The sequence below is a fragment of the Mauremys reevesii genome, linkage group 1, assembly GCF_016161935.1.
Source record: "Mauremys reevesii isolate NIE-2019 linkage group 1, ASM1616193v1, whole genome shotgun sequence".
Lineage (NCBI taxonomy): Eukaryota > Metazoa > Chordata > Testudines > Geoemydidae > Mauremys > Mauremys reevesii.
The window spans coordinates 56,117,774-56,141,205 of record NC_052623.1 but is presented as its reverse complement, the minus strand read 5'-3'; the positions used below and the strand labels follow the sequence as shown (position 1 = coordinate 56,141,205).

The window sequence follows — 23,432 nt, the reverse complement described above, 5'->3', positions numbered from 1 at the left end:
TTAGTAGGCCAATGCTCAAACCACTGAACTATCCCTGCCCCTGAAAGGAACTGACGGTTAGAGCCATGAGGGAGCTCTTAGGTTGCACTGCATTGGCTTCTGTGGCCAACTGCTTAGAACTTTGAGCCTGGTGAGTTCCCCACCTTGGTCTCACCTGGCAGCTTTTACCAAAGAGTGGTGTTATGTCACAGTGTGTATCATCAGGAAGTAGCAAGCACAGGTGAGGAACCCCTTCAATGTATGGAGAATTTAACAGAGAGCCATTGTCATCATTCCTCCATAAATACTACTCTAATGACTTTAAAGACTGGGGGCCTGAATCTGCTCTCACTCACACTGATGCAAATTAGAAGTAATTCCATTTAAATTCCAGAGTAAAACTATGCAATAAATCCAGGCCTTGAGAATAACCTCATAATTTCCTCCAGCAGCTTCTCGTCTAATTTCAACTGATATTTCAAAGCTTTGTCTTCACTGGGTTTCAAATCAGGTTAATAAGCAATATTAAACTTTGTTTAATCATGGTTGCTGGTACATTCTGGCTGAATTAGAAGCCAGTTTAAATAGAGGTTCTTACCATGGTTCCTGGGTCGGGTCAGATGGGGCTTTAGACACTTGCACGACAGTAGAAAAACATGGGAACTGGAGGGTGGGGAGAGGTTGATCTGTCTGTCTACTCAGTTCTGCAACAGCTCCTCATTGATTACTGAGTCAGATTCAAGACTGTGGCCCTGATCTTCAAAGCTTTAAATGGAAGCAGGCCCCATATACTGCTCATGACAGTTAGAACAATGGAACTTGGCAACCTCAAAAGTGAAACTAGAGAGCACTGGAGATGGTGCTTTCTTGGCAGCTTGCCCAGAAACCTGCAACTCATTCCCAGAACATATGAAATGACCGCAACTTTCACCATCGAACAATATGCAGAATAGTTCTCCAATCATCAGTGCACACACACATGTGTATGCAATTGATATATATTCCCTTCCTCCTTTCTCAACTGGGTGAGAGAGAAACTGAAACCTTGTATGTTAGACTATATAAAATGCTCAGATACTGCAGGGATGAATAGAGAGATACTTAGCTGTTTTGCATAATAGTAGAGAGATGCTGTCTACATCCTCCTGAGAATGGCTTTGTGGATTTACTTAGTCACTTTTCTTCCCTTGGAAATTCTGTTCTGTAGTCCTATAAATTAAACTTTATGATCCAAAAGTAAATAAAGAACACTTTATAAAGCTTAGGGGAGTTATTCCCATGAAGTGAATGTAAACTTGTCAGCTACCAAAGTTTTATAGGTAAGGGCATGGGACTTAAGAGCAGGCTCTCTAGAGGATACTGCCTGCAGAGAGCTCTAATTACAGGTGCAGACAGTAATTTCCGTGTCTTGATCAGGAGCATATAATTGGTGAAAATGTCTCCCCAGCCTGCTGCCTTCCTGTTTATACAAATGTTTAATATTCTTTTCATGTTCCTTTAAAATTTCATCATCTAAATAATATAAAGTTATTCAGGAATGATGAGATGAGGATTGGGATTTGTACACAGAATAATTAAATGCTCTGTTAACCTCACACCCAGAAAGAAACTGTTTATTAATTAACCATAATAATCAGTTATTTTAATATAAAAAGCATGCCAATTTCCAACAGTTCAAGTTTCCAGAGCATCATCGTGTAAGTGACATGTAATGATTAACCTTTCTGACTTTATTTCAGAAGAAGACATAATGTTCCTGAAAATCAAAGGATTCTGGATCCAAAAAAAGGACCAATTAAAAAGACTGCAGGAGTGAAACAACTTCCAAAATTAAAGCACTGACTTAATATTCTTAACGAGAACTTCCAATCACTTTTATTCTTGTTTCTATATATTTAACTAAATGTTTCTGAAGAAAAATGTATGTACCACATTGATTTAGGATACATTCCAATAACAATAGCTACTAATGAAGATCTGTGTGCCTCCTGGCAGCTTCAGAGGCTCCCTATTCTGAGGGAAAAGTAGCCCTCTGTAATCCTGTGGAATAGTTCATTGGGCAGTTCCTGGGTGCCCTCTTAATGCTGGTGAAGTCTGACTCTTCCCAGCCTGATTGCCAGATGTAAAAACTGAATCAAGGAATCATAGGAATCGAGTTGGATCACTGAGGGAATCACTTAAATGCCTTATGCTAGGCAGATTCTTCCCCACTTTGACTCCACAGCCAGTCACTGAAAAAAATTTAAAGGGTCTGTGTTTAGAGCTCAGTGAAGGAGGAGAAGAGAGGAGTGATGTGACCTGAAGAGTAACCCTACTACCTATACCAGAAGGAAAGAGGAATACCCCATTAGGAATAGCAACTTAGCACACAAGCTACTGGGGAAGCTCCCTTGATTACTAGAGGATGGGAAAACAGATGGTTCTTTCTAGGAAGACAACCGCAATTTTCAGATTCCAAGGCTAAAAGGGACCACTGTGATCGTCTAGTTTGACCTGTATACCACAGGCCAGAGAACTTCCCCAGAATAATTCCTACAGCAAAGGATCCAATCTTGATTTAAAAATTGCTGGTGAGGGAGAATCCTCGATAACTCTTGGTAACTTGTTCCAATGGCTAATTACTCTGTTAAAAATGTATGCCTTATTTCCTGTCTGAGATACTGCCTCCCCTTTGGCTGATTGTTTGCAAGCTGAGAGCCAATCAGGTTCTGGTCAGGTTCCCAGCAGTAGGCTAGGGACAGGGCACACCTATGGCATTCAGGAGGCAGAACTGGGTGGCGTAACAGTGCAGTCTCTTCCCTGCTGGCATGACAGAGAGGCAGCCAAGCATGACTGATTCCGTGACCTGGCACATGGGATTGCAAGACCACTCAAATTTGGCCTGCCCACTCCTTTGTCACACCAACAGGGAAGGGGCTCTACTGTTATGCCACCTATCTCTGGTCAAGGGCTAAGCCAGGGGGCCTGGGCCCCCCTTTGTTGCACCCCTGGTTTCTTAACTCTCAGGGATCCCTTTAAAAAAAGCTCTGCCTGCTAGAGGCCAAGCTTGGAGTCAGTCTCATCCTCCCAGGACTATGCAGCACAGTTCCTCTACCCTTAGGGCTGTGCTATGTTCCATGAACTGCCTGGCTTTGGCAGGGAAGACAGAGGAATTCTAGGACTGGCCTGTAAATGGCCATGCTAAAAGGGATGGCTTCTGCACAGCTGGTATCCACAGCCTTCAGTAGTTTGCATGGCTTGGAATTCCACCGCTGTTTTCAGCTGGGTAGGGCCCTTACTGTGTAAACCAAAGTTTGAATGTTTTGTGAATGTCCTCAAACAAATATTGTTATGTAAAGATTCTTCAGAGTGTACCTGTTGTGAATGAAGGGTTCTATCTTAAAATCCTATGTATATTTCTTGTTTGCTGGTGTATGTATTTTAGTATATGAAATCTAAACGTACAAACTGATGTTTCCATCAAAGGCCCCGATCCTGCAAAGACTTCCAGTGTGCTTCAATGGGACTGCTCCCATGGATCATTGCAGATTTGGGGCCTAAGTAGTACCATCCTTTTAAATTCTGTCCTGTAAATCACCGCTGAGGGATTATTTGAAGTATTTTGAATTATATCTTCAATCTTAAGCATGCAATTGTTGTTGCAGTTTCTTTGCCAACAATATTTCAGTAATTGAACTTTGGCAGGCCCTTTTTCTTTCTTTCTTTCTTTAACTGCAGAACAGTGAAGAGAATGTTTTGGTATTTAAAAGTCAACCTTCTAGGTTAGATTTAAAAAGCACTCTTCAGAATAAATCTGATTGATGGACTCTTTTTATTTTAAGAGCTTCTGTAGCTCTTCACGGTATTCATTAAAGCTTTTTGTCTCTTTAAGAGCAGTGCTAATAGCATAGTTTCTTATCACTGGCAGCATTAAAGTGAGGCTGCAATTAAACTCATACAGAAAGAACATGATGTCATTACAGTTCTTGTTTTCTTGCATTTGAGCAATGATATACAGCATATTCATTATGGAAACACCATTTCCTCATCTAGATGGAGATTTATAAGATATTTATGCTGTTTCTATGATACAGCTGGTGTGGTTCTTTAACAAGCAGACTGCTCTGTCTGACCCTTTTAGCCCCAATAACAGTTGAAAGCCTAGCACTGATGATTAGGTTAACATCATTCTGTTCCAGTTTTTCCATATGGAAATTTTTCAGATTCTGATTGTTCTGGCATTTGTCATTAGTGAGAGGTTGGGCGGGAGGAGGGGGAGAGTAACATAATGCTCCCATTAGCATAAAAGTTAAAGAACATCTGCTAATCGTGAAGGTGATCCCATTTTTGGATACACTCAACAGAGGGGCATACTCTTTTGTCTGTATCAGGTGGCTGTCAGCATAGTCAATTGTGATCATTTTAATAGGCTTGAAGGAACTAGAACCTTGCACACTGATACAGGTGGAACATCTGTTAGTGATGACCCTTATATAAATCCATGGTACGCCCACATCTCGAATACTGTGTACAGATGTGGTCTCCTCACCTCAAAAAAGATATTCTAGCACTAGAAAAGGTTCAGAAAAGAGCAACTAAAATGATTAGGGGGGTTTAGAGGGTCCCATATGAGGAAAGATTAAAGAGGCTAGGACTCTTCAGCTTGGAAAAGAGGAGACTAAGGGGACATGATAGAGGTATATAAAATCATGAGAGATGTTGAGAAAAAGTGGATAGAAAAGTTATTTACTTATTCCCATAATACAAGAACTAGGGGTCACCAAATGAAATTAATAGGCAGCAGGTTTAAAACAAATAAAAGGAAGTTCTTCTTCACGCAGCGCACAGTCAACTTGTGGAACTCCTTACCTGAGGAGGTTGTGAAGGCTAGGACTATAACAATGTTTAAAAGGGACTGGATAAATTCATGGTGGCTAAGTCCATAAATGGCTATTAGCCAGGATGGGTAAGAATGGTGTCCCTAGCCTCTGTTCGTCAGAGGATGGAGATGGATGGCAGGAGAGAGATCACTTGATCATTGCCTGTTAGGTTCACTCCCTCAGGGGCACCTGGCATTGGCCACTGTCGGTAGACAGATACTGGGCTAGATGGACCTTTGGTCTGACCCGGTACGGCCTTTCTTATGTTCTTATGTTCTTATTATGTTCTTATGACTCAGACTTTCATAGCACAGAATTTTTTCACATGTACCACGTGACTGTTCCTCACTGAGGACATACATTTGACGTTTTAAAGGTCAATCATTTATTTAGTTTTCTGCTTGTTCTGATGATGTGGAAGAGTAGCAGAGTAGAACACTGTGTCAACCAGCCGGGGAGGCGGAGGCTAAAAACAGAAATAAAATCTAACATTTTAAATCTAACATAGCAGTTTTCAAGTATAAAAGGTTGTTATAAGGAGGAGGGAGAAAAATTGTTCTCCTTAACCTCTGAGAATAGGACAGGAAGCAATGGGCTTAAATTGCAACAAGGACAGTTTAGGTTGGACATTAGGAAAAACTTCGTAACTGTCAGGGTGGTTAAGCACTGGAATAAATTGCCTAGGAAGGCGGTGGAATCTCCATCATTTGAGATTTTTAAGAGCAGGTTAGACAAACATCTGTCAGGAATGGTCTAGATCAGTGGTCTCCAAACTTTTTTGATCGTGCACCCCATCAGTAAAACTTTTTTGAGCATGCACCCACAATATATGTATATTTATGTATAAATTATATCCATGTGCTATTATACTAATATATTATGTACATTATAAAACATACACAAAAAGTAGAAATTAAAAAAGGATGAGATAAAGATGAAATAAACAATATTTTTAAATTATTTTATTTATTAAAGGTACAAAACCTTTTTGCTCTCACAAAAAATATTAATATTTTTAGTGAGAACAATGTAATTGAATATGCTTCATTATTTCTGAAAATCTTGGTTTAACACTCTGTGATACAGCAATTTGAAGGTCTGGATTAGGGTGCGGGCGGGGGCTCAGGGTGGGGTGCGGGGTCTGGGAGGGAGTTAGGGTGCAGGAAGGTGCTCAGGGTGAAGGTGTGGGAGGAGGCTCAGGGCTGAGACAAGCAGGAGGTGCAGGGCACTTATCTGGGGCAGCTCCTGTTTGGTGCAGGGGGCTCTGCATGGCGCAGCACCACTCCCATGGCTGCGGTTCTGGGAGCTGCCCCCCACTGTCCCCGGCAGGCAGGACCACCCGGAACGCAGGGGCTTTAGGGGCTGCAGGGCCCTGGGCTAAGGGTCCTCAGGGGCCCTGGCCTGCAACTCTAAAGCCCCTTTCGGAATGCGGCCCTGTGAGCACGGGCTGGAGGACTCAGGAGGAGCAGGGGCAGCCGCACAGCCAGCAGCTGGAGAAAAGCAGCGCTTTCCCCTTCAAAGTGCCGCTTCTCTCCAGCCGGCTTTGAAGGGGAAAGCGCCGCTTCTCTCCGGCCGCTGGCTGCATGGCTGCCCCTGCTCCTCCACGAGCCAGAAAGGGGCTTTAGAGCTGCAGACCAGGGCCCTGGGGCCCCCTTAGCCCAGGGCCCTGCAGCCCCTAAAGCCCCTGCATTCTGGGTGGCCCTGCCTGCGGGGGGACAGCTTCCCTTCTCCCTCCCTCCTCTGGCCACCCCCCCCTTTTTCCTCTCCAGCAGCGCTCCTCCTGCCGCGCCCCCCAATGGATCATCTTGCGCACCCCCTGTGGTGCATACACCCCACTTTGGAGACCACTGGTCTAGATGATACTTAGTTCTTCCATGAGTGCAGGGGAGTGGACTAGATGACCTCTTGAGGTCCCTTCCAATCCTATGATTCTATGATTAAGCTGCTTATTTAAGCCTTAAAACATTGGGCTTTTTGCAGATTCTTTTTTTATCTATAAACTGTGGTTTGAGAAATTGATACATATAAACACACACTTTACTCTCAGCAGAGATGCGTTTTGAGTTTCCGTTTCTTCTCCGAGCCCTTTCAGACCTAAGAGCAATGTGAGGGACTAGAAAAGAAAATATTGTTTCTGTGTAAAAAGAGGAGTCCTTTTATTTCTGGCTGCAAGTGTGTTGGGTTTTTTCTTTTTACTTGAATTTAACTCTTTGTACTGTTATATTTTTTTTAACAGCTTTCCTGTGCCATGGTGTTTTGTTTGTTGGCCGGGGGGAGGTGGGGCATTATTTGGGGTTTTTAATTGTCTTGGTTTATTTTGTATGATTTATTCTTCCCATACCGTCCAACTCTTCTGTGTGGCTTTCCTTTCTAATATTGTTCTCTGGATTAAAATGGTTTTGCTCACATTTGCATTAATGAGTAGTATTTGTACTTGTATTGCATCTTTCATATGAGGATTTCAAGGCATTTAAACATTAATTCTTGCAATATACCCCATACTTCTCTGTTATCCCCATTTTACACATGGAAAACTGAAGCAGTGATTCAGGGCCTGTTTACATAAGGATAAAACAAAAATGCAGTCTGGTTTACAATACTGTTGTGCACTGACCCAATTATGTTTCTTTTTTGTGGTGTAACAAGCCTAAGGAAGGTTCCATCACTGTGGAATTTAAGCTTAGAGGTTAGCTAAAGCTTTGGACACTCCAAAGATGCAGAAGAGGCCACTGGATTCTGAATCTGATGCTATAATGAGAGAACGAGTTGAGCTGAGGGTACAGAGAAAGTCAGGATCAGAGTCCAAGCCTTGAATGTAGTTAAAGTTTTGTCTGCACTACACAGTGGAATTGGGTCCCCAAACATGATTATTCTGATCCACTAACAGAAGGTAACCCAGGTAATACCAAGCATCAAGTACCGAGTTAGATTTCCTGACTCCCTTAGCCCAGTATTACATAGACGTAACTCCACTGGCTTCAGTGGAATTACTGTGATTAGCACCAGTGTACTGAGCACAGTCTCAGGCCCCCGGTCTTCGTCTCTTTAGCTTTATAAAGCTGTCATTGTCACTTCAGATTTCTGGAGGGGGTAGACAAAGGGTTTTTTTGGTAACACCTGCCCCAGTTTTTTAATTTGGGGGTTTTCTTAAAGCTGCAGCTCTTGGAATCAGAACCATAGGGTTAGAAGGGACTGCAAGGATCATCTAGTCTAACCCTGTGCCAAGATTCAGGATTTGTTGTGCCTAAATGATCCAAGACAGATGGCTATCCAGCCTCCTTTTGAAAACCTCTAGTGATGGAGATTCCATGACTTCCCTAGGCAGTCTGTTCCTTTGTCCTGCTGTTTTTACAGTTTGGAAGTTTTTCCTGAGATTTCATCTAAATCTGCTCTGCTGTAGCTTAAACCTGTTGCCTCTTGCCCTGCCCTCTGTGGCAAGAGAGAAGACTTTTTTTTCACTACAAAAGTCTTTTTTTTTTCTCCTACTGATAATAGCTCATCTTAATTAATTAGCCTCTTAAAGTTGGTATGGCAACTACCACCTTTTCATGTTCTCTGTATGTATATATATCTTCTTACTGTATGTTCCATTCTATACATCTAATGAACTGGGCTGTAGCCCACGAAAACTTATGCTCATATAAAATTGTTAGTCTCTAAGGTGCCACAAGTACTCCTGTTCTTTTTGTGGATACAGACTATCACGCTGCTACTCTGAAACTTTTTCTCCATCTTTCTTATGGCAGCCTTTCAAGTATTTGAAGACCATTATCATGTCCCCCCTTAATTGCCTCTTTTCCAAATTAAACATACCCGATTCCTTCAGCCTTTGCTCGTAGGGCTTGCATTCCAACCCTTTGATCATTTTTGTCACTCTCCTCTGGATCCTTTCCAGTTTCTCTACATCCTTTCTGTATAGCGGTGATGAAAATTGGAGTCGTGATTGTGAGAATCAAAGCTTTTAAAGTAGATAGCCTCGTGGTTGCAGAGAAAAGCTTTACAACATGAACAAAAGGCTCAAACACCAGAAGGCATATAAACCAAGTTTATTAATTTTCAAATTATGATTGTATGGGGCCTGACTGATTTTTAGTGCTTTCTTGGCAACACTGTATTCGTCTTCTATAACATAAAAAATATGACCATCATGGTACATGAAAAGGGTTAGCTAGTGACTGGGGAAATGATTATGTAATCAATTAACATTGCCACAGAATACGGAATCCAGAGACCCTCATTATAAGTATGTGCATACTGAGGCTATTCTTAACAACAGGCAAGATATTTAATTGTTGGTGGACTTAGTTTGAAGATGGGATCACTGTACAAATCAGTAAAGAGGTGCATGTGTCATTCCCCTCCTACTTCCCCAATTTCTCCGAGGTCGTATCTACATGAGGAAAAATGAGATGTATAATTCATCCTGATGCAGCTCCATTGGCAGCAGCAATAGTGGAAGGTGCCATATAGGCATGACAACAGTGATGACAAGGCAGTAAAAATAAATAAATAAATCTATGCCTTGCCTACACTATAACTTCTATCAACATTGCCCCGAGCAGAGAGCTATAGCTAAGGTTATGTGCACACTGAAGTTTTCTGAAAGTCTCCCCGTGTTGCAGTCTCATCAGTGCAGTTCTGCTATAGCAAGAAACAATGGGAATGCCAGAGTTTACTGGTATCTTTACCAATGCTGTCTAAACATGCTCAGAATGGGCCTGGATAATATGGTGGTAAAAATGCTGGTGGCTAGCCTCTGATAGCACTAGTGTTGTGATAGTGGTGGAAGATTTTCAGAAAGACCTTGGTGTAGACAAGACCTCACTGTGCAGCATGTGTCATCTGGGACAGTCTCTGTTCCGTGTCAACTTTGACAGTGGACAGTCAAGCCTGAGGCCTGCTCTTCACTAGGGACTCACCCAGTTTCAGCCATCATTGATCAACTGACTAGCCAAGGGCACCAGAACCTCTGCAGAAATTGGGGGACCGAGGCCAAAGTGCCCTCTCTTTCTCCACGCTGCCTGCTCCAGCAGTGAACCAGCTGCCCTCTCTTTCTTCTGGTGCCATAGCAGACCATGGTTGGCAAAAAGTGTAATTGCAGCACCACCCTGGCAAACTATTGTTCTGCTGGGGGAAAAACATCTGCAGGGGACATGAAATCTGCACTTACGTTCCTTTTGTTGAAAGCGGGAGCGGAGCGGGAGGACATGGTTCCATGGTTCCGGCACCAGTGCCACCAGCATAATTACAGGGGTGCAATTTGCAGCTCTCTAGGGCAAGGCACAAATCTGCCATTTGAACTGGTACAAAACTTCTCCAATTGGTAAACTACACTGGAGCAAATGGTCCAGTGCCTTGGTCCACTAGGGCTTTGCATTGAAGGCTGAATTCTCCAGCACAGACCAGGCCGGAGAATCAAGTTACCCGAGGGTGGAAGGCACTAGGTGAAAGGAGACCACTCAGTCCCCTCTCCCAGTGGGACAAAAATCTGAGCTAAGTCTCCTGCTCCCCTGCTCTGTCTCACAGTCTGAGCCCAGACAGCGGTTGCTCAAGAAACATGAACACCCCAAGTTGTTATTTCTCCCAGGCCCCTCCACCAGGACAGCCCTCAATGTGAAGAGACCCAGCGAGCCCCATCCTGGCCTCAGTGCAGGAACACCGAGTCCCTAAAGGCAGGGAGCTGGACTGAGCCCTGGCCCGCCCTCAGTGCGGGGAGACTTGAGGTGAGCCAGCGAGACCCATCCTGCCCTCAGTGCAGGGACACCGAGTCTCTCAGCACGTGGAGATCCAGCACACCCTGCCCTGCCTTCCGTGACGTATATGGTGCTTGGAAAGATGAGGTCCCCACACTGAAAAGCTTATGCTCTGTTAGATAGATAGAAACTAATAAGCTTCAGATGGGAGAAAACAACAGTACGGAAACTGGAAGCCTAAATTGGAACATCTAAGCAGAAGTAAATTCTAAGCACGGATTAGATCTTCCAGCACAAGATCACCCGTACAGTATATTTCTAAAGCTGTGTCCAATCTTCCTTTGTTTTTAAATGTCCCACACAACGTGGCATCCTTGGTTATACTGAGGATTAGTTTTGCAGGTTCTTGCAGGAAGCTTATCCTTTCAGCCTAAATGTTTGTGTCTGGTTTGGTGGTGGTGGTTTGTTTTTACTCCTACTTCTCCAGTTATAACTCCCATACCACAATGCATTCCTCTGTATCCATGTGTTCATAATCTTTCAAATAATTTGATTGGGATCTTGTGTGGAACTTCTAAACCTGTTGCCACAGTAACAAAATTGTGTATGTGGGAAGGGTTAATGTTTCTACAACCATCCCTGCCCTTAACATCTGCATTTGGAGATGTGTAAAATGCACTACAGCTTTCTCTGACACTAAATGTCTAACTTTTATGGGATTTGGCAAACCAGAGTCCAAAAATTGCTCTGAAACAGAGGTCGTCAGCTGTCACCAATCCTGTCAGATCTGTTCTGCGTGGATAACACTGACATGAATAACAACTCACTAAAATGCAGAAGTGATTTACTTTAAGCACTTTAGCATCTGCTGTTACTAATTACGGGATTACCAGGCTCCAGCTTGTAGCATGGGGAGTACTGTCTACACGCTACCTTTCAGAGGTGGGTTTCTTAGCTATTCTCTCTTCTTTCTGACCTGTCAATCCCTTAATTTTTAAGATTTTACTTTTGAGTTGAAGCTACTAACTTTGCTTATGGGATAGGAAATTGAATAATTAGTAGAAAGGCAGAAATTATAGCAATCTACATTTTTAACATCCACATTGACTGCAGATTTAGATTTCAAATAGTTAATGCAATCGATAAAAGCCTTTTTTCTGACACTGATTTATTTTATTATGCAGAGTCATAATTAGCACTGTGATGGGTTCCCCCTGGGGTGCCACCTGGAACTGGGGTACCACTGAGCCCTCCTGACCCACCAGCCTGAGCTCCCTTTTCATTGTACTGCTGTGACAAGCTGCCCAGCCCTCTCCAGGCTGTAGCCTGTACTTTTGCCAGCACACATACAGGTAGGGACACACTCAGCTGCAGTTACATGCGGACACTGTGACCAGCCCCTGCATGGGAAGGCTAGGGAACTTCCCAGGTACTCAGGCACCCACCCCGTCTGGAGTGTAACCCAAGATGATACTGTCTTGTGCTGCACAAGGAACTGTACAGTGTAAGCTCATGAAATTCGCCCCCTCCCTCAATGTGGAGAGGAATACACAACAGCTTTCTGCCCAAAGTTATGACTCCCACACATGGGGGTTTAGACAAAGCAAAAACAAGTTTATTAACTACAAAAGATAGATTTTAAGTGATTATAAGGGATAGCAAACAGATCAAAGCAGATTACCTAGCAAATAAACCAAAATGCAAATTAAGCTTAATATACTAAAGAGATTGGATATGAATAGCAGATCCTCACCCTAAATGATGATACAAGCAGGTACCAGATTCTTAAGGGGAAAGGTGCACCTGTTTACAGCCTAGAATCCCCAGGTTTTGCATTCACACGCTAAAAATTCCTTTAGCCTGGGTCCAGCACTTCCCCCAGTTCAGTCCTTGTTCCTCCGGTGTTTCTAGGAGTCTCTTTGGGTGGAAAGAACAGGAGTACTTGTGGCACCTTAAAGACTAACACATTTATTTTAGCATGAGCTTTCGTGAGCTACAGCTCACTTCTTCGGATGCATAGAATGGAACACACAGACGGGATATTTATACATACAGAGAACATGAAAAGGTGGAAGTATGCATTACAACAGGAAAAGTCTAATCAATTGAGATGAGCTATCATCAGCAGGAGGAAAAAAAACTTTTTGAAGTGATCATTAAGATGGCCCATAGAAGGTGTGAGGAGAACTTAACATAGGGAAATAGATTCAATTAGTGTAATGACCCAACCATTCCCAGTCTCTGTTTAGGCCAGAGTTAATTGTATCTAATTTGCATATTAATTCAAGTTCAGCAGTTTCTCTTTGGAGTTTGTTTTTGAAGTTTTTTTGTTGCAAAATTGCCACCTTCAAGTCTGTCACTGAGTGGTTAGAGAGGTTGAAGTGTTCTCCCACTGGTTTTTGAATGTTATGATTCCTGATGTCAGATTTGTGTCCATTTATTCTTTTTCGTAGAGACTGTCCGGTTTGGCCAATGTACATGGCAGAGGGGCATTGCTGGCACATGATGGCATATATCACGTTGGTAGATGTGCAGGTGTACGAGCCCCTGATGGCATGTCTGATGTGATTAGGTCCTATGATGGTGTCACTTGAATGGATATGTGGACAGAGCTGGCATCGGGCTTTGTTGCAAGGATAGGTTCCTGGGTTAGTGTTTATGTTGTATGGTGTGCGGTTGCTGGTGAGTATTTGCTTCAGGTTGGGAGGCTGTCTATAAGCGAGGACTGGCCTGTCTCCCAAGATCTGTGAGAGTGAGGAATCATCTTTAAGGATAGGTTGTAGATCTTTGATGATGCGCTGGAGAGGTTTTAGTTGGGGGCTGTAGGTGATGGCTAGTGGCGTTCTGTTATTTTCTTTTTTAGGCCTGTCCTGTAGTAGGTGGCTTCTGGGTACTCTTCTGGCTCTGTCAATCTGTTTTTTCACTTCAGCAGGTGGGTATTGTAGTTTTAAGAATGCTTGATAGAGATCTTGTAGGTGTTTATCTCTGTCTGAGGGATTGGAGCAAATACGGTTGTATCTTAGAGTTTGGCTGTAGACAATGGGTCATGTGGTGTGTCCGGGATGGAAGCTGGAGGCATGTAAGTAAGTATAGCGGTCAGTGGGTTTCCGGTATAGGGTGGTATTTATGTGACCATCGCTTATTAGCACAGTAGTGTCTAGGAAATGGACCGCTTGTGTGGATTGGTCTAGGCTGAGGTTGATGGTGGGATGGTGGGATGCCATCTCTAATGGCTCATTAACTTGAATGGGCACTTCCCAGACAGCCATCTAGACTGAGAGCCTTTTGCCTAGTGGACGTTGCCAAGGAATAGCTACATGTGAAATAGATACATAGCCAATATTCATAACTTCAGATACAAAAATGATACAAGCATACAAATAGGATAAGCATGTTCAGCAAATCATAACCTTTCCAATGACATCTCACATGACTTATCTTGCATAAAATACATAATAACTGTCATAATCATATCATAATATCACTTTGAAGATTATGGGGTGCCGTATAACAAGTATGTCCTGAAAAAGTTGTAAAAGAAGGTAGAGATGGAAAAGATGTTATGTCCTTTAGCGCCTGGCCTTGCTAATGAAGATTTTTTTCCTGTATTCCATTCCACAATGCTTCGATTGCAAAAATGGGAGTCCACCACTTCTCTTAGGAGGCTCTTCCACATCTTGCTATAAAATTGGTTTTGTGCTGATCAAGACAATCTTTTTTCCCCCTAGTTTCATTCCATTACTGCTATACCCCTTTGTGCCCTAACCAATTTCCATCTCTCCTTAATATTTTACAGTTTTATGGTACTTAAACCATTTTATTTAAACTCTTTTTGCTTCTTATGTTACTTAAAAGTCTGAGCCTTAGGAAGATTTAATGGCATGTCTCTGAGTTTGAGCACTGACCTTGTGACTCCTCAGCACCTCCTGGCCAAATATGTACAGGAGCCTGTAGCACCTCTTTTTTTCCCCCCAAGAGCTCTGTGCTCATCCAAACATTGTTTATGATGATGCCCACTGTGTCCTAAGTGCTTATTAGATAGGAAAGAAGGAAAGGCAGCTGCCCCAAAGAGCTTGCTTTGGAATTGCTGCAGAGGAAAGAAAGCTGGGAAATGGAAAGGAAAACCTCCTAAGTAGTAAAAGGACAGAAAGAACCTCAATTTCTTTCCAGCCAAGGTTGTTTGACAGAAAATCCTTCTGTGGAAAGTGGAAACAAAAGTTGAAAATAGATTTATTTGTTTTTTAGACCATGTCTATATTAAAGCTATAAATGGTTTACTCCAACCCAATTACAACATGGTCAAAATGTGGCCGGGGACGCGGGCTGAAAAAAATGTCCCACCCACTCTAAACTCTTTGATCATGTTATAACAAAGTCACTCAATTATTCCTGTTCAAACCTGTTTAAGATAATGGGTTTGTACATATGTATTTGGGGGCAAGATCTGGCCTGCAGAATCTTTGCCTTGAAGTTTTGGAGGAAGAGTAATACATTTTACAGGAACACTTTTGTTCGTCCTGGAGAAATTGAGACAGATTCCAATAAGTTATCCTATAGAACAGTATCTGCAAAGGTTTCCTTAAGCAATACATTTTTCAGGACTATTTTAAGTCAAAAACTGTTGGAGGCAAAGAATAAATTTCTGCTTTTGACTTGTTTAGGGAGAATTTATTGTGACGGGATCCCCAGGGTACAACCTGTACTGGGGTACCACTGTTCCCTCTTAACTCTCCAGCCTAGGCTGTCTCTCACAATGCTTTGCTAGTGACAAGCAGCAAACCCCTCCGGGCGCTGTTATCACTCAGCACAACAGCATGTGGAGCGCCACACCCAGCTAGTTTGCATGAATGCTCCCAGAGTCACTCATGAATCACACAGAGGCACAGTCAATTCTCCCAAGCCCCCAGCCTTGCATCTGCCTGACCAGTTAAGTTTATTACCAAGTCCACCCCTCCCTCAATGTGGAGAGGACATACACAAGTCTTTGTAACCTGAGCTGAGATTTCCCAAGCATTTCAACCAAACCGCAGTTTTAGGTAAAATCTAAAAGAGATTTATTAACTCCAGAAAGCTAGATTTTCAGTTATGATAAGCGGGAGGCACAAAAAGGTCAGAGATAGTTACCAAAGAAAATAAAAGGTAAGTGCAATCTTAAACCTTATTACACTAGGCCAGGGGTGGGCAAACTTTTTGAGCCGAGGGCCTCATCTGGGTGGGGAAATTGTATGCAGGGCCGGGGCAGGGGGTTGGGGTGCGGGAGGGAGTGTGGGGTGTGGGAGGGGGTGCGGTGTGCAGGAAGGGGCTCAGGGCAAGGGATTGAGGCAGAGGAGGGGTGCAGGGTGTATGAGGGGGCTCAGGGCAGGGGGTTGGGGTGCACAGGGATACAGGGTGCAGCAGGGAGCTCAGGGCAGGTGAGCTGGGTGTGGCAGGAGGTTCAGGGCAGGGGATTGGGCACAGAAGGGGTGTGGGGTGTACGAGGGGGCTCAGGGCAGGGAGTTGGAGTGCAGGAGGCTCAGGGCAGGGGGTTGGAGTGCACAGTGGTGCAAGGTGAACAAAGGGGCTCAGGGCAGGGAGTTGGGGTGCAGGAGGTGTACAAGGTGCAGGCAGGGGGCTCAGGGAAGGGAGTTGGGGGGTGGGGTACAGGAGGGGTTTGGGCTTCGGCCTGGCGCCGCTTACCTCAAGCAGCTCCAGGGTGGCAGTGGCAATGCCTGCCCTGTCCCCAGCCCTGCGCCGCTCCAGGAAGCGCTGCAGCTCCTGGGGGAGTGGGGATAGAGGGCTCCATGTGCACTGCCCTTGCCGCGCCTCAGGTACTTCCCCCGAAGCTCCCATTGGCCACGGTTCCCTGTTCCCAGCCAATGGGAGCTGCAGGGGGCGGTGCCTGGAACCAAGGGCAACGCATGGAGCCCTCTGTGCCCCTGCCCAGGGGCCACAAGGATGTGGTGCTGTCAGCGCCATGGGCCGGATCCAAAGCCCTGAGGGGCTGGATCTGGCCCGCGGGCCGTAGTTTGCCCACCCCAGCACTAGGCAGCATATGGATCAAGCCGTTTTCTCACCCCACTCTCACCCTATCTGTGTCTGAGAAGAAAATCACAGTTTCCATTTGGAGATGTTTGTTGTGTGCTTTTGTGGTTTTATAGCCATGTGACATTCAGACTGAACTACTGCCCAATCAGCAAAAGGGAAGTTCCATAATCCTCTGCTACCCTGGAGTATTTCAATGATCTATAGCCTTTCTTGCTGTCTGAAGCCTTGTAAATACGGAGCTCTATGAAGTAGAAATGAACCATTAGTGTTATGGAGACATAGTGCAGTGACATTACTGGTTTGTTTCTGTTTAATTGTTTTGGTGTTTGACAATAGAAGAATCTTGTCATAACACTTGTATAAAATAGATTTCCCCTGATATCTCTTTATATTAACATTGAAATAGAAAAACATTGAAGGAGAGAGAAAGCATTCAGAAAGCATTCAGAATTAAGTGAGATCCAAAAGCCTTTTCACTGAGAAATGCCAGGTATAGAAGAAGGGGCCTGAATAACCTATTAGCTATTTGCAATTTGGAGAAAATAACTATTCCAATATGTATGCCTCCATGAATAGTCCTGTTTGCATGTTATTTCTGCCTTTCTATTTATTATTATGTGTATAGAGAACTGAAAGTATTCAGCGCACTTTAGGAACATGTAAAGGAGTATAAAGACAAAATGTACAAAGTGCTTTGATTCTGGCTATGTCTGTAGAGTGTGTGTGTGTGTGTGTGTGTGTTCGTGTTCATGCCCAGCAGAAAATTCACTTTTTTCCTTTTAAATTATAAAATTATGTAAACTGGTCTTAAATAGACTAGGTCTGTAACCTCTAATGCAAAAAAAAATTAAAGGACCTCAGGCTGCCATTTACTCAATGGTGATCAATGGAAACATTCTGCACTAGAGTCAATTAGAAAAGCCGGCAACTCTTGAAGGTTTTATGCAGCAAGACTCAATGTGTACAGAAATAATGCTTCTTTTTTCCTAAGTTTGGTATTGTTTTAATGTGAGCCATTTCTTTTTCTACAGATGCTTTTTCTACAGTGCAGTGGTCTGATGCTAAAGCTACTGCAGGTGTATGGTTCTTAATCAGGTGGCAGAAACGCATTAATAGAAAGCACAGAGGTCATCCCTTGAAAGCTGACTGCTTTACTTATTTACCTGTTTTCTACGTTCAGAGCAAAATTAGAGGAAACTTGCAATAAAAAAAAATTCAGCTTCTATGGTGTAAAGTCAGAGCTGGTGGCTAGAGTATTGGAAATGCAACAGATATCTGGCACAAAATGATTGCTATTTGGGGATTATAAATAAATATTTAAAAAAGAGAATAATAGTCAGGTTTTGTTAACTCTTAGAATCTGTGCAAAAGACTTTCTAACTAAATCTTTTGATACAAAGTCTTTTAATGACTATAACTTTTAGTGGTCATTACCATAACAGTTTCCCTGTTTAGCTTTTTATTGTTTTGTTTTTCAGGTGAAAATAGCCATCTTATTAGTTGGAGGAGATGCTGCTGTTGAGAGTACAGTAGAGATTATAGAGGAATTATTTCTGTTGCCATCATGTTGCCATCATGATTAGCAGTGTTGATAATGCAGCAGTTTTCTTGGATGAGTACACGTTCAATGCGGTCTTTCTAAAGATGAAATCATTACCAACTGCAAAGGTATAGGAAGCTGTCGGGCTAATTAAGTAAAAACAAAACCCTCTAAAATTCTTGTAACTTTATTCTAAAGGTGTAATGGCTGTAACTAACTGAAAGCTTTTATATAGGCTATTATTTTCTTCTGGCCTTAGTTATTCAGGCTGCTACCTACAGAATTGTACCAACTTTCTTTTGCTTTATGTGCGTCTTGCACTCTCCCTGCACTATATTCTTTTGAACAGGGATATTGGAAAAACTTTTTTTTTTAAAGGTGTTAGGTAGAGTGATTCAGCTGAAAAATTGTCTCTTTAAAATACACTCAATTAGTCATATTAAGTCCTTAGATTGCTAAGTAGTTTTACTTGAGCTCGCCATCCTGTGTGACTGATAGTATTGCATGAGTGTACCCAGCATGCTGTGATGATTACAGCAATGTCTGGTCAGCTGGGATGGGGCAAAAAGTTCCCAGTAGAGGAAATGGTCATGATCTACTTTCTTATGAGTTGAGCCACTTTATCAAGTTACTGTTGACACAGCCTGTCCTAATCTACACTGATTGCTGAGTTGGTGTCAGCATTTTGGATCATCCTGTAACTCAGATATCATAATGGTTCAGACATGGTAAATATTTGTGTGGACAAGGCCTACAGATAGATACTAATGGTCATACTTATCTCTTCTCTAAAATAAATTTTAATTACTATGTTGACTCTGAATAGATGGTTTTGATGCTAGGACACTGAATTGGGACTTCGGAAGATGAGATTGTCATGATCAGTTTCTTATCTGTCAAACAAGTAAAATACCTCTAAAACATTAAAGAAATGAAATCCTCGCAATGCCCATATGAAGTATGAGGTTATGGGAATTCCGAGGCTTATATTTTTTTAATGTTTTAGAGGGTTTGGGTCCTTCACTGATGAGCACCATAGGTTCTACCATGAGCCAGTGCCCCAAAAGGATGGAGCAGACAGTGAAATGGATGGCACAAATGGCATTTGCTTGTATTCAGTACATGCCTTCAGATCACATTAATTGAATGAATGAATGAATTTGGTGGTTGGATTAGCAGAATACAGGAGTTGAAATATTAACAATGTTGCTTTAGAGTTAAGTGATTGTGAGCTTTTCAGGGCAGAGACCATACATGTCTCCAGGGCCCCATTGCACTGATCTTGACTCGGGCCTCATGATGCTCTCTTATTGCTAATAATACTTTCAGTTTCATAAAGACAAAGTAATGTTGACAGGCTAATCAATGTTGTCCACTCTTCCTGCTTGGAGGCAGGACACAATGCTGTCCTCTCTGGACAACCCTTCCTTTGGGTTAAGTGAACCTAATTATTTGAGACCCCAAGAGCAATGGGGTGGGGGAATTCTCCTTCACTGGATCACCACAAAGTGTCCATTTTCATAAATGGCTTCAAACCAGTCACCTTCCAGCTTGGAATTTGGATGAGAAGAGGGAGCCATTCTCACTCCACTTTTCCTTAGACCCTATCCTATGCCACGGTCCAAAGCAACCCAAATATCTCTGGCTATGAAAATAGGAGAAAAACAACATAAAAAAGGCAATGTGTGTGGATGAGGTGCTCTTGTTTCGCATAAAGTTTGCCTCATTAGTACTTGCTCTTTTTGAAGTGTCATAGCTGTCATGGATGAGTAGCTGGATTTAAAATCAACATTGTGGGTTGACAAGCTCATGGCAAATTCAAGATCTGCTGATTAAATTGGCCCAATGCCTCCTAAAGCAGCTAGGTATAAATATTGCACCAAAAATCTTACAGCAATTTGAAGCAAATTACTGACAGTCTAAAACTAGCTTCAAAATGTATTGGATTGTGATTGCCATCTAGTCAGCTGGCTTGTGTGAACAGTTGTAGTGGGGATGGTGGCACTACTGCCTCTTTTTATGTAGCTGAAATAGTTCTACTATAAATTAAAAACACTTAAACTCATGATCATTTTGTTTAGTTCATTATTTGGCAAAACAAGCACCAAAGAGGAGTTAGAACAGCCTTTGTGACTCATAGGGGAAAGGAAACTTTGGTACTTAAAACATTTTTTCACTGCAGTACAATACAGAAAGTACCAATTTGTACTAAAAAGTGGGATTTAGACTACTAGAGTACCTGTTAGTGAGGGTCGCAGAGCTCAATTGAAGGCAGATCAGGCATCATGCACTGCCTTTCTCTCAATACACCAGTACATGTTTTTTTTAATGTTAGGATCATTAAGCCAACTTGACACCTATAAGTATAACAAAATTATTCAGAGGAAAAAAGGTTTGGTTCCCAGAGGATGTTTACCAAAATGCCTGTCCCTGTTTTTCAATATTTTCAGATTAGACAATGGCAGATTAGACATTAGCAGCAATATATTAAAAGCAAAAAGACCTTAGAATATTCAGCCAAGTAGAGGGGAATATATTATTCTCCAGTTTATACAGTATACACCCCCGTATATACAATCTACAGGAACTGTATAGTATTACAAAAAGATCCAAAGTATTCTGGCAGATGGAAAACAGATCATGATACTAATTTTATGATGAGCTTGTTGCATGGAAATTCAGTCTAAAAAAAAAAGTTCTGTTTCTAATCAGGAAAAATGAATCTGAGTTTTGAAAAAAAATTATTGTACATAGTCCAGGATTCAGGCTATAAATTCTACATAGTCCTTTACATTGGAGAATGAAGGGAGAGAAGGTGGTGGTTGGGTCTGAATGTACGGGTTCTGGCAAATGGTCCAAGCACTAACAAAATCCATTTACCCATAGTTCAAATTGCCTATCTTCCCTCTCCCCCAAAAATTCTGTTCCCACCCCCCAAAATAATCCACTTAATTTAATTTGACCACTAATTTGATGTGAGTGCATATAGTCATGTCGTATAGTAATGTCAAAAATCATGCGGCTTCAGGTATGGAAGGTATATGAAGATTTCCCTCTGGAATCTAGAATATTATGGCAATGGAGAGACTGCATCCATGTTGGAAGAAAATATTGCAGCTTCTTGAACAAGGGGTCACCACTTCATGAATGATTCAAAAATTGAAATTTGAGAATACTAGGCCACAAGCCTTTAGATGTTTAGCTATTGCTAACCTCCAGATCATAGAATAATTCCCAAAATAGTGCATATATACACCTCTACCTCGATATAACGCTGTCCTTGGGAGCCAAAAAATCTTACCGCATTATAGGTGAAACCGCATGATATCAAACTTGCTTTGATCCACCGGAGTGCGCAGCCCGGCCCCCCCGGAGCATTGCTTTACCGCATTATATTCGAACTGGTGTTATATCGGGTCATGTTATATTGAGGTAGAGGTGTACCATACTTCATATATAATGCAGTCACTTCTAGAATACAGATAAATTACGTTCATTGACCTTTGTGTAGCAGTTTTTGCTGATCCATATAATGATTCTGATTCATTTGAGGAAAAAACGATGTTTTACATTTGAGCTGTTATTTCTTTTAAACTGTAAGTTGAAAATGGAATTATTAAAAAAAGTACCCTGCAAAAATGTGTCACTTGCTTAGACCTTCTTCTGAAGCAAAGATTGAGTGAATACTTGTAACTCATTGGAATGACACATAGCTGATCACAATTCTTTACAAATGTATGAAGGGTGAAAAAGGGTGACTAAATGTTCTTAACCTGTTCTGCAGTATGATCTTTCCATACTATCGTTCATCTTGCTAAAAAGCCCATCCGTTTATATGGCAAAATGATAAATGTCATCCTTTTTCAAAACGGAATGTTAAATAGCCAGATGTGTGTCATGCACAGATTTTATTAAATTTGATAAAGGCCAGCATCCAATTTCACCTAGTTAGCCCTGCATTGAGCACAAGAATTTGTTTGGCTAATGCATATCTTATGGAAAGGCATCCAGTGTTGAGATGAAGATTCCAAGAGATTGAGAATCCATCACTTTCTTTGATAGTTTGTTCCTATGGGTAATTGCCCTCTTTGTTAAACTTGTGCCTTATTTGTAATTTAAATGATTAATGTCTGGAAGCTGGTTCTTGTTATGTCTTTCTCCGCTAGATTAGAGCATTAGAATACCTGGTATTATCTCCCCATGAAAGTACTCAGACATTGTAATCAAGTCACCTCTCGGTCTTCTTTTTACTAAGCTAAGCACATCTCAAATCAGTTTTGCGGCTCTCTTTTGCATCCTCTCTCATTTTCAAAATCTGGACACAGTATTCCAATGTCTTTCTCACTAATGCTGTATAGTCAGGTAAAATCACCTCCTATTCCTACTCCTCAGATACATCCACCATTGTGTAGGTATAACCTGCATTCCATGTTGTGTTTGCTGCATTTTGTCTTTTAGGAATCACAGACTTGTGCCCAGAGTTAAACAGTTTTAACTCTTAAAAGCTAGCAGCCGAAACCATTCAAAAAGCTTGGTTTTAAAAGGATGCTGCCAGGTAGTTTGAGGCCCAAAATTCGGACTATCGTTTTGTTTTTGTTTGTGAGTGTGTTTTTTGTGGGGAAGAATGCACTTCTTGCACCAGAAATGTAATACTCCTTTTCCCTCCCCAATTATTTTTCAGTAAACATAAGAGAAGCTTTTTGTTCAGATTTAAGACTACTTTGTAGTACTTGCAACTCATTCACCAGCCTCCTGGCTGCATGATGTGCAGAAAGGGAACCTGAATTAGCCTCTGTTTTTCATTGCCTAAATTGAGTCTTCATCATCTTCTTCATCTTTTTCGTCAACACTTAGCCAAATGGTTGACCATGGTAATTTTTTGACATTTGGTCTGTTCCTGTGCAGCTGCAAGGGCTTGGCAGGCTGAAAGTCCAATGTTGGAACAGACTTGATGCACACATGTAATGGGGGTCTGCCTCTGGGCTGCCTCCACCCCTCGATTGGTGGAATCCCAGATGTTACAAGCCACACAAAGAATGGCATTCACCGGACTGTCTTGCGACATTCTGGCAACATGTCCGCAAACTTCTATATTACGAATGAAGTCATTCCACTTTATGCCCAATATATGATGTTGGCATTTTGTGTGGAAAGCCTCCAGCTTTGCTCAGTCTAAGCAGCATACTGTCCGTGTTTTGCAGCCGTACAGCAGTACAGAGAGGATACAGCTCGAATAGCTCCTGAACTTGGTTGTCGTGCCGAGATAATTTTGATTCCATATTCATCGTACATGACCCATGGCAGATGCTGCAATGCCAATCCCATGAAGAACCACTA

General features: G+C 42.3%; 1 protein-coding gene across 3 annotated transcripts in view; it reads left to right on the top strand.

Moving 5' to 3' along the window:
* The window catches only part of LOC120404657 (coiled-coil domain-containing protein 169-like), a 55,890-nt gene extending 51,360 nt beyond the window's left edge, over positions 1 to 4,530 (top strand). For 2 of the 3 annotated variants that reach the window (XM_039537549.1, XM_039537533.1), the window contains exon 8: positions 1,719 to 4,530. In XM_039537549.1, the coding sequence (XP_039393483.1) occupies positions 1,719 to 1,821 (103 nt within the window). In that variant the 3' untranslated portion in view covers positions 1,822 to 4,530. The remainder of the gene's footprint in view (positions 1 to 1,718) is intronic. The other variant, XM_039537540.1, reaches the window with a different exon arrangement.
* The last annotated feature ends 18,902 nt before the right edge of the window (positions 4,531 to 23,432 follow it).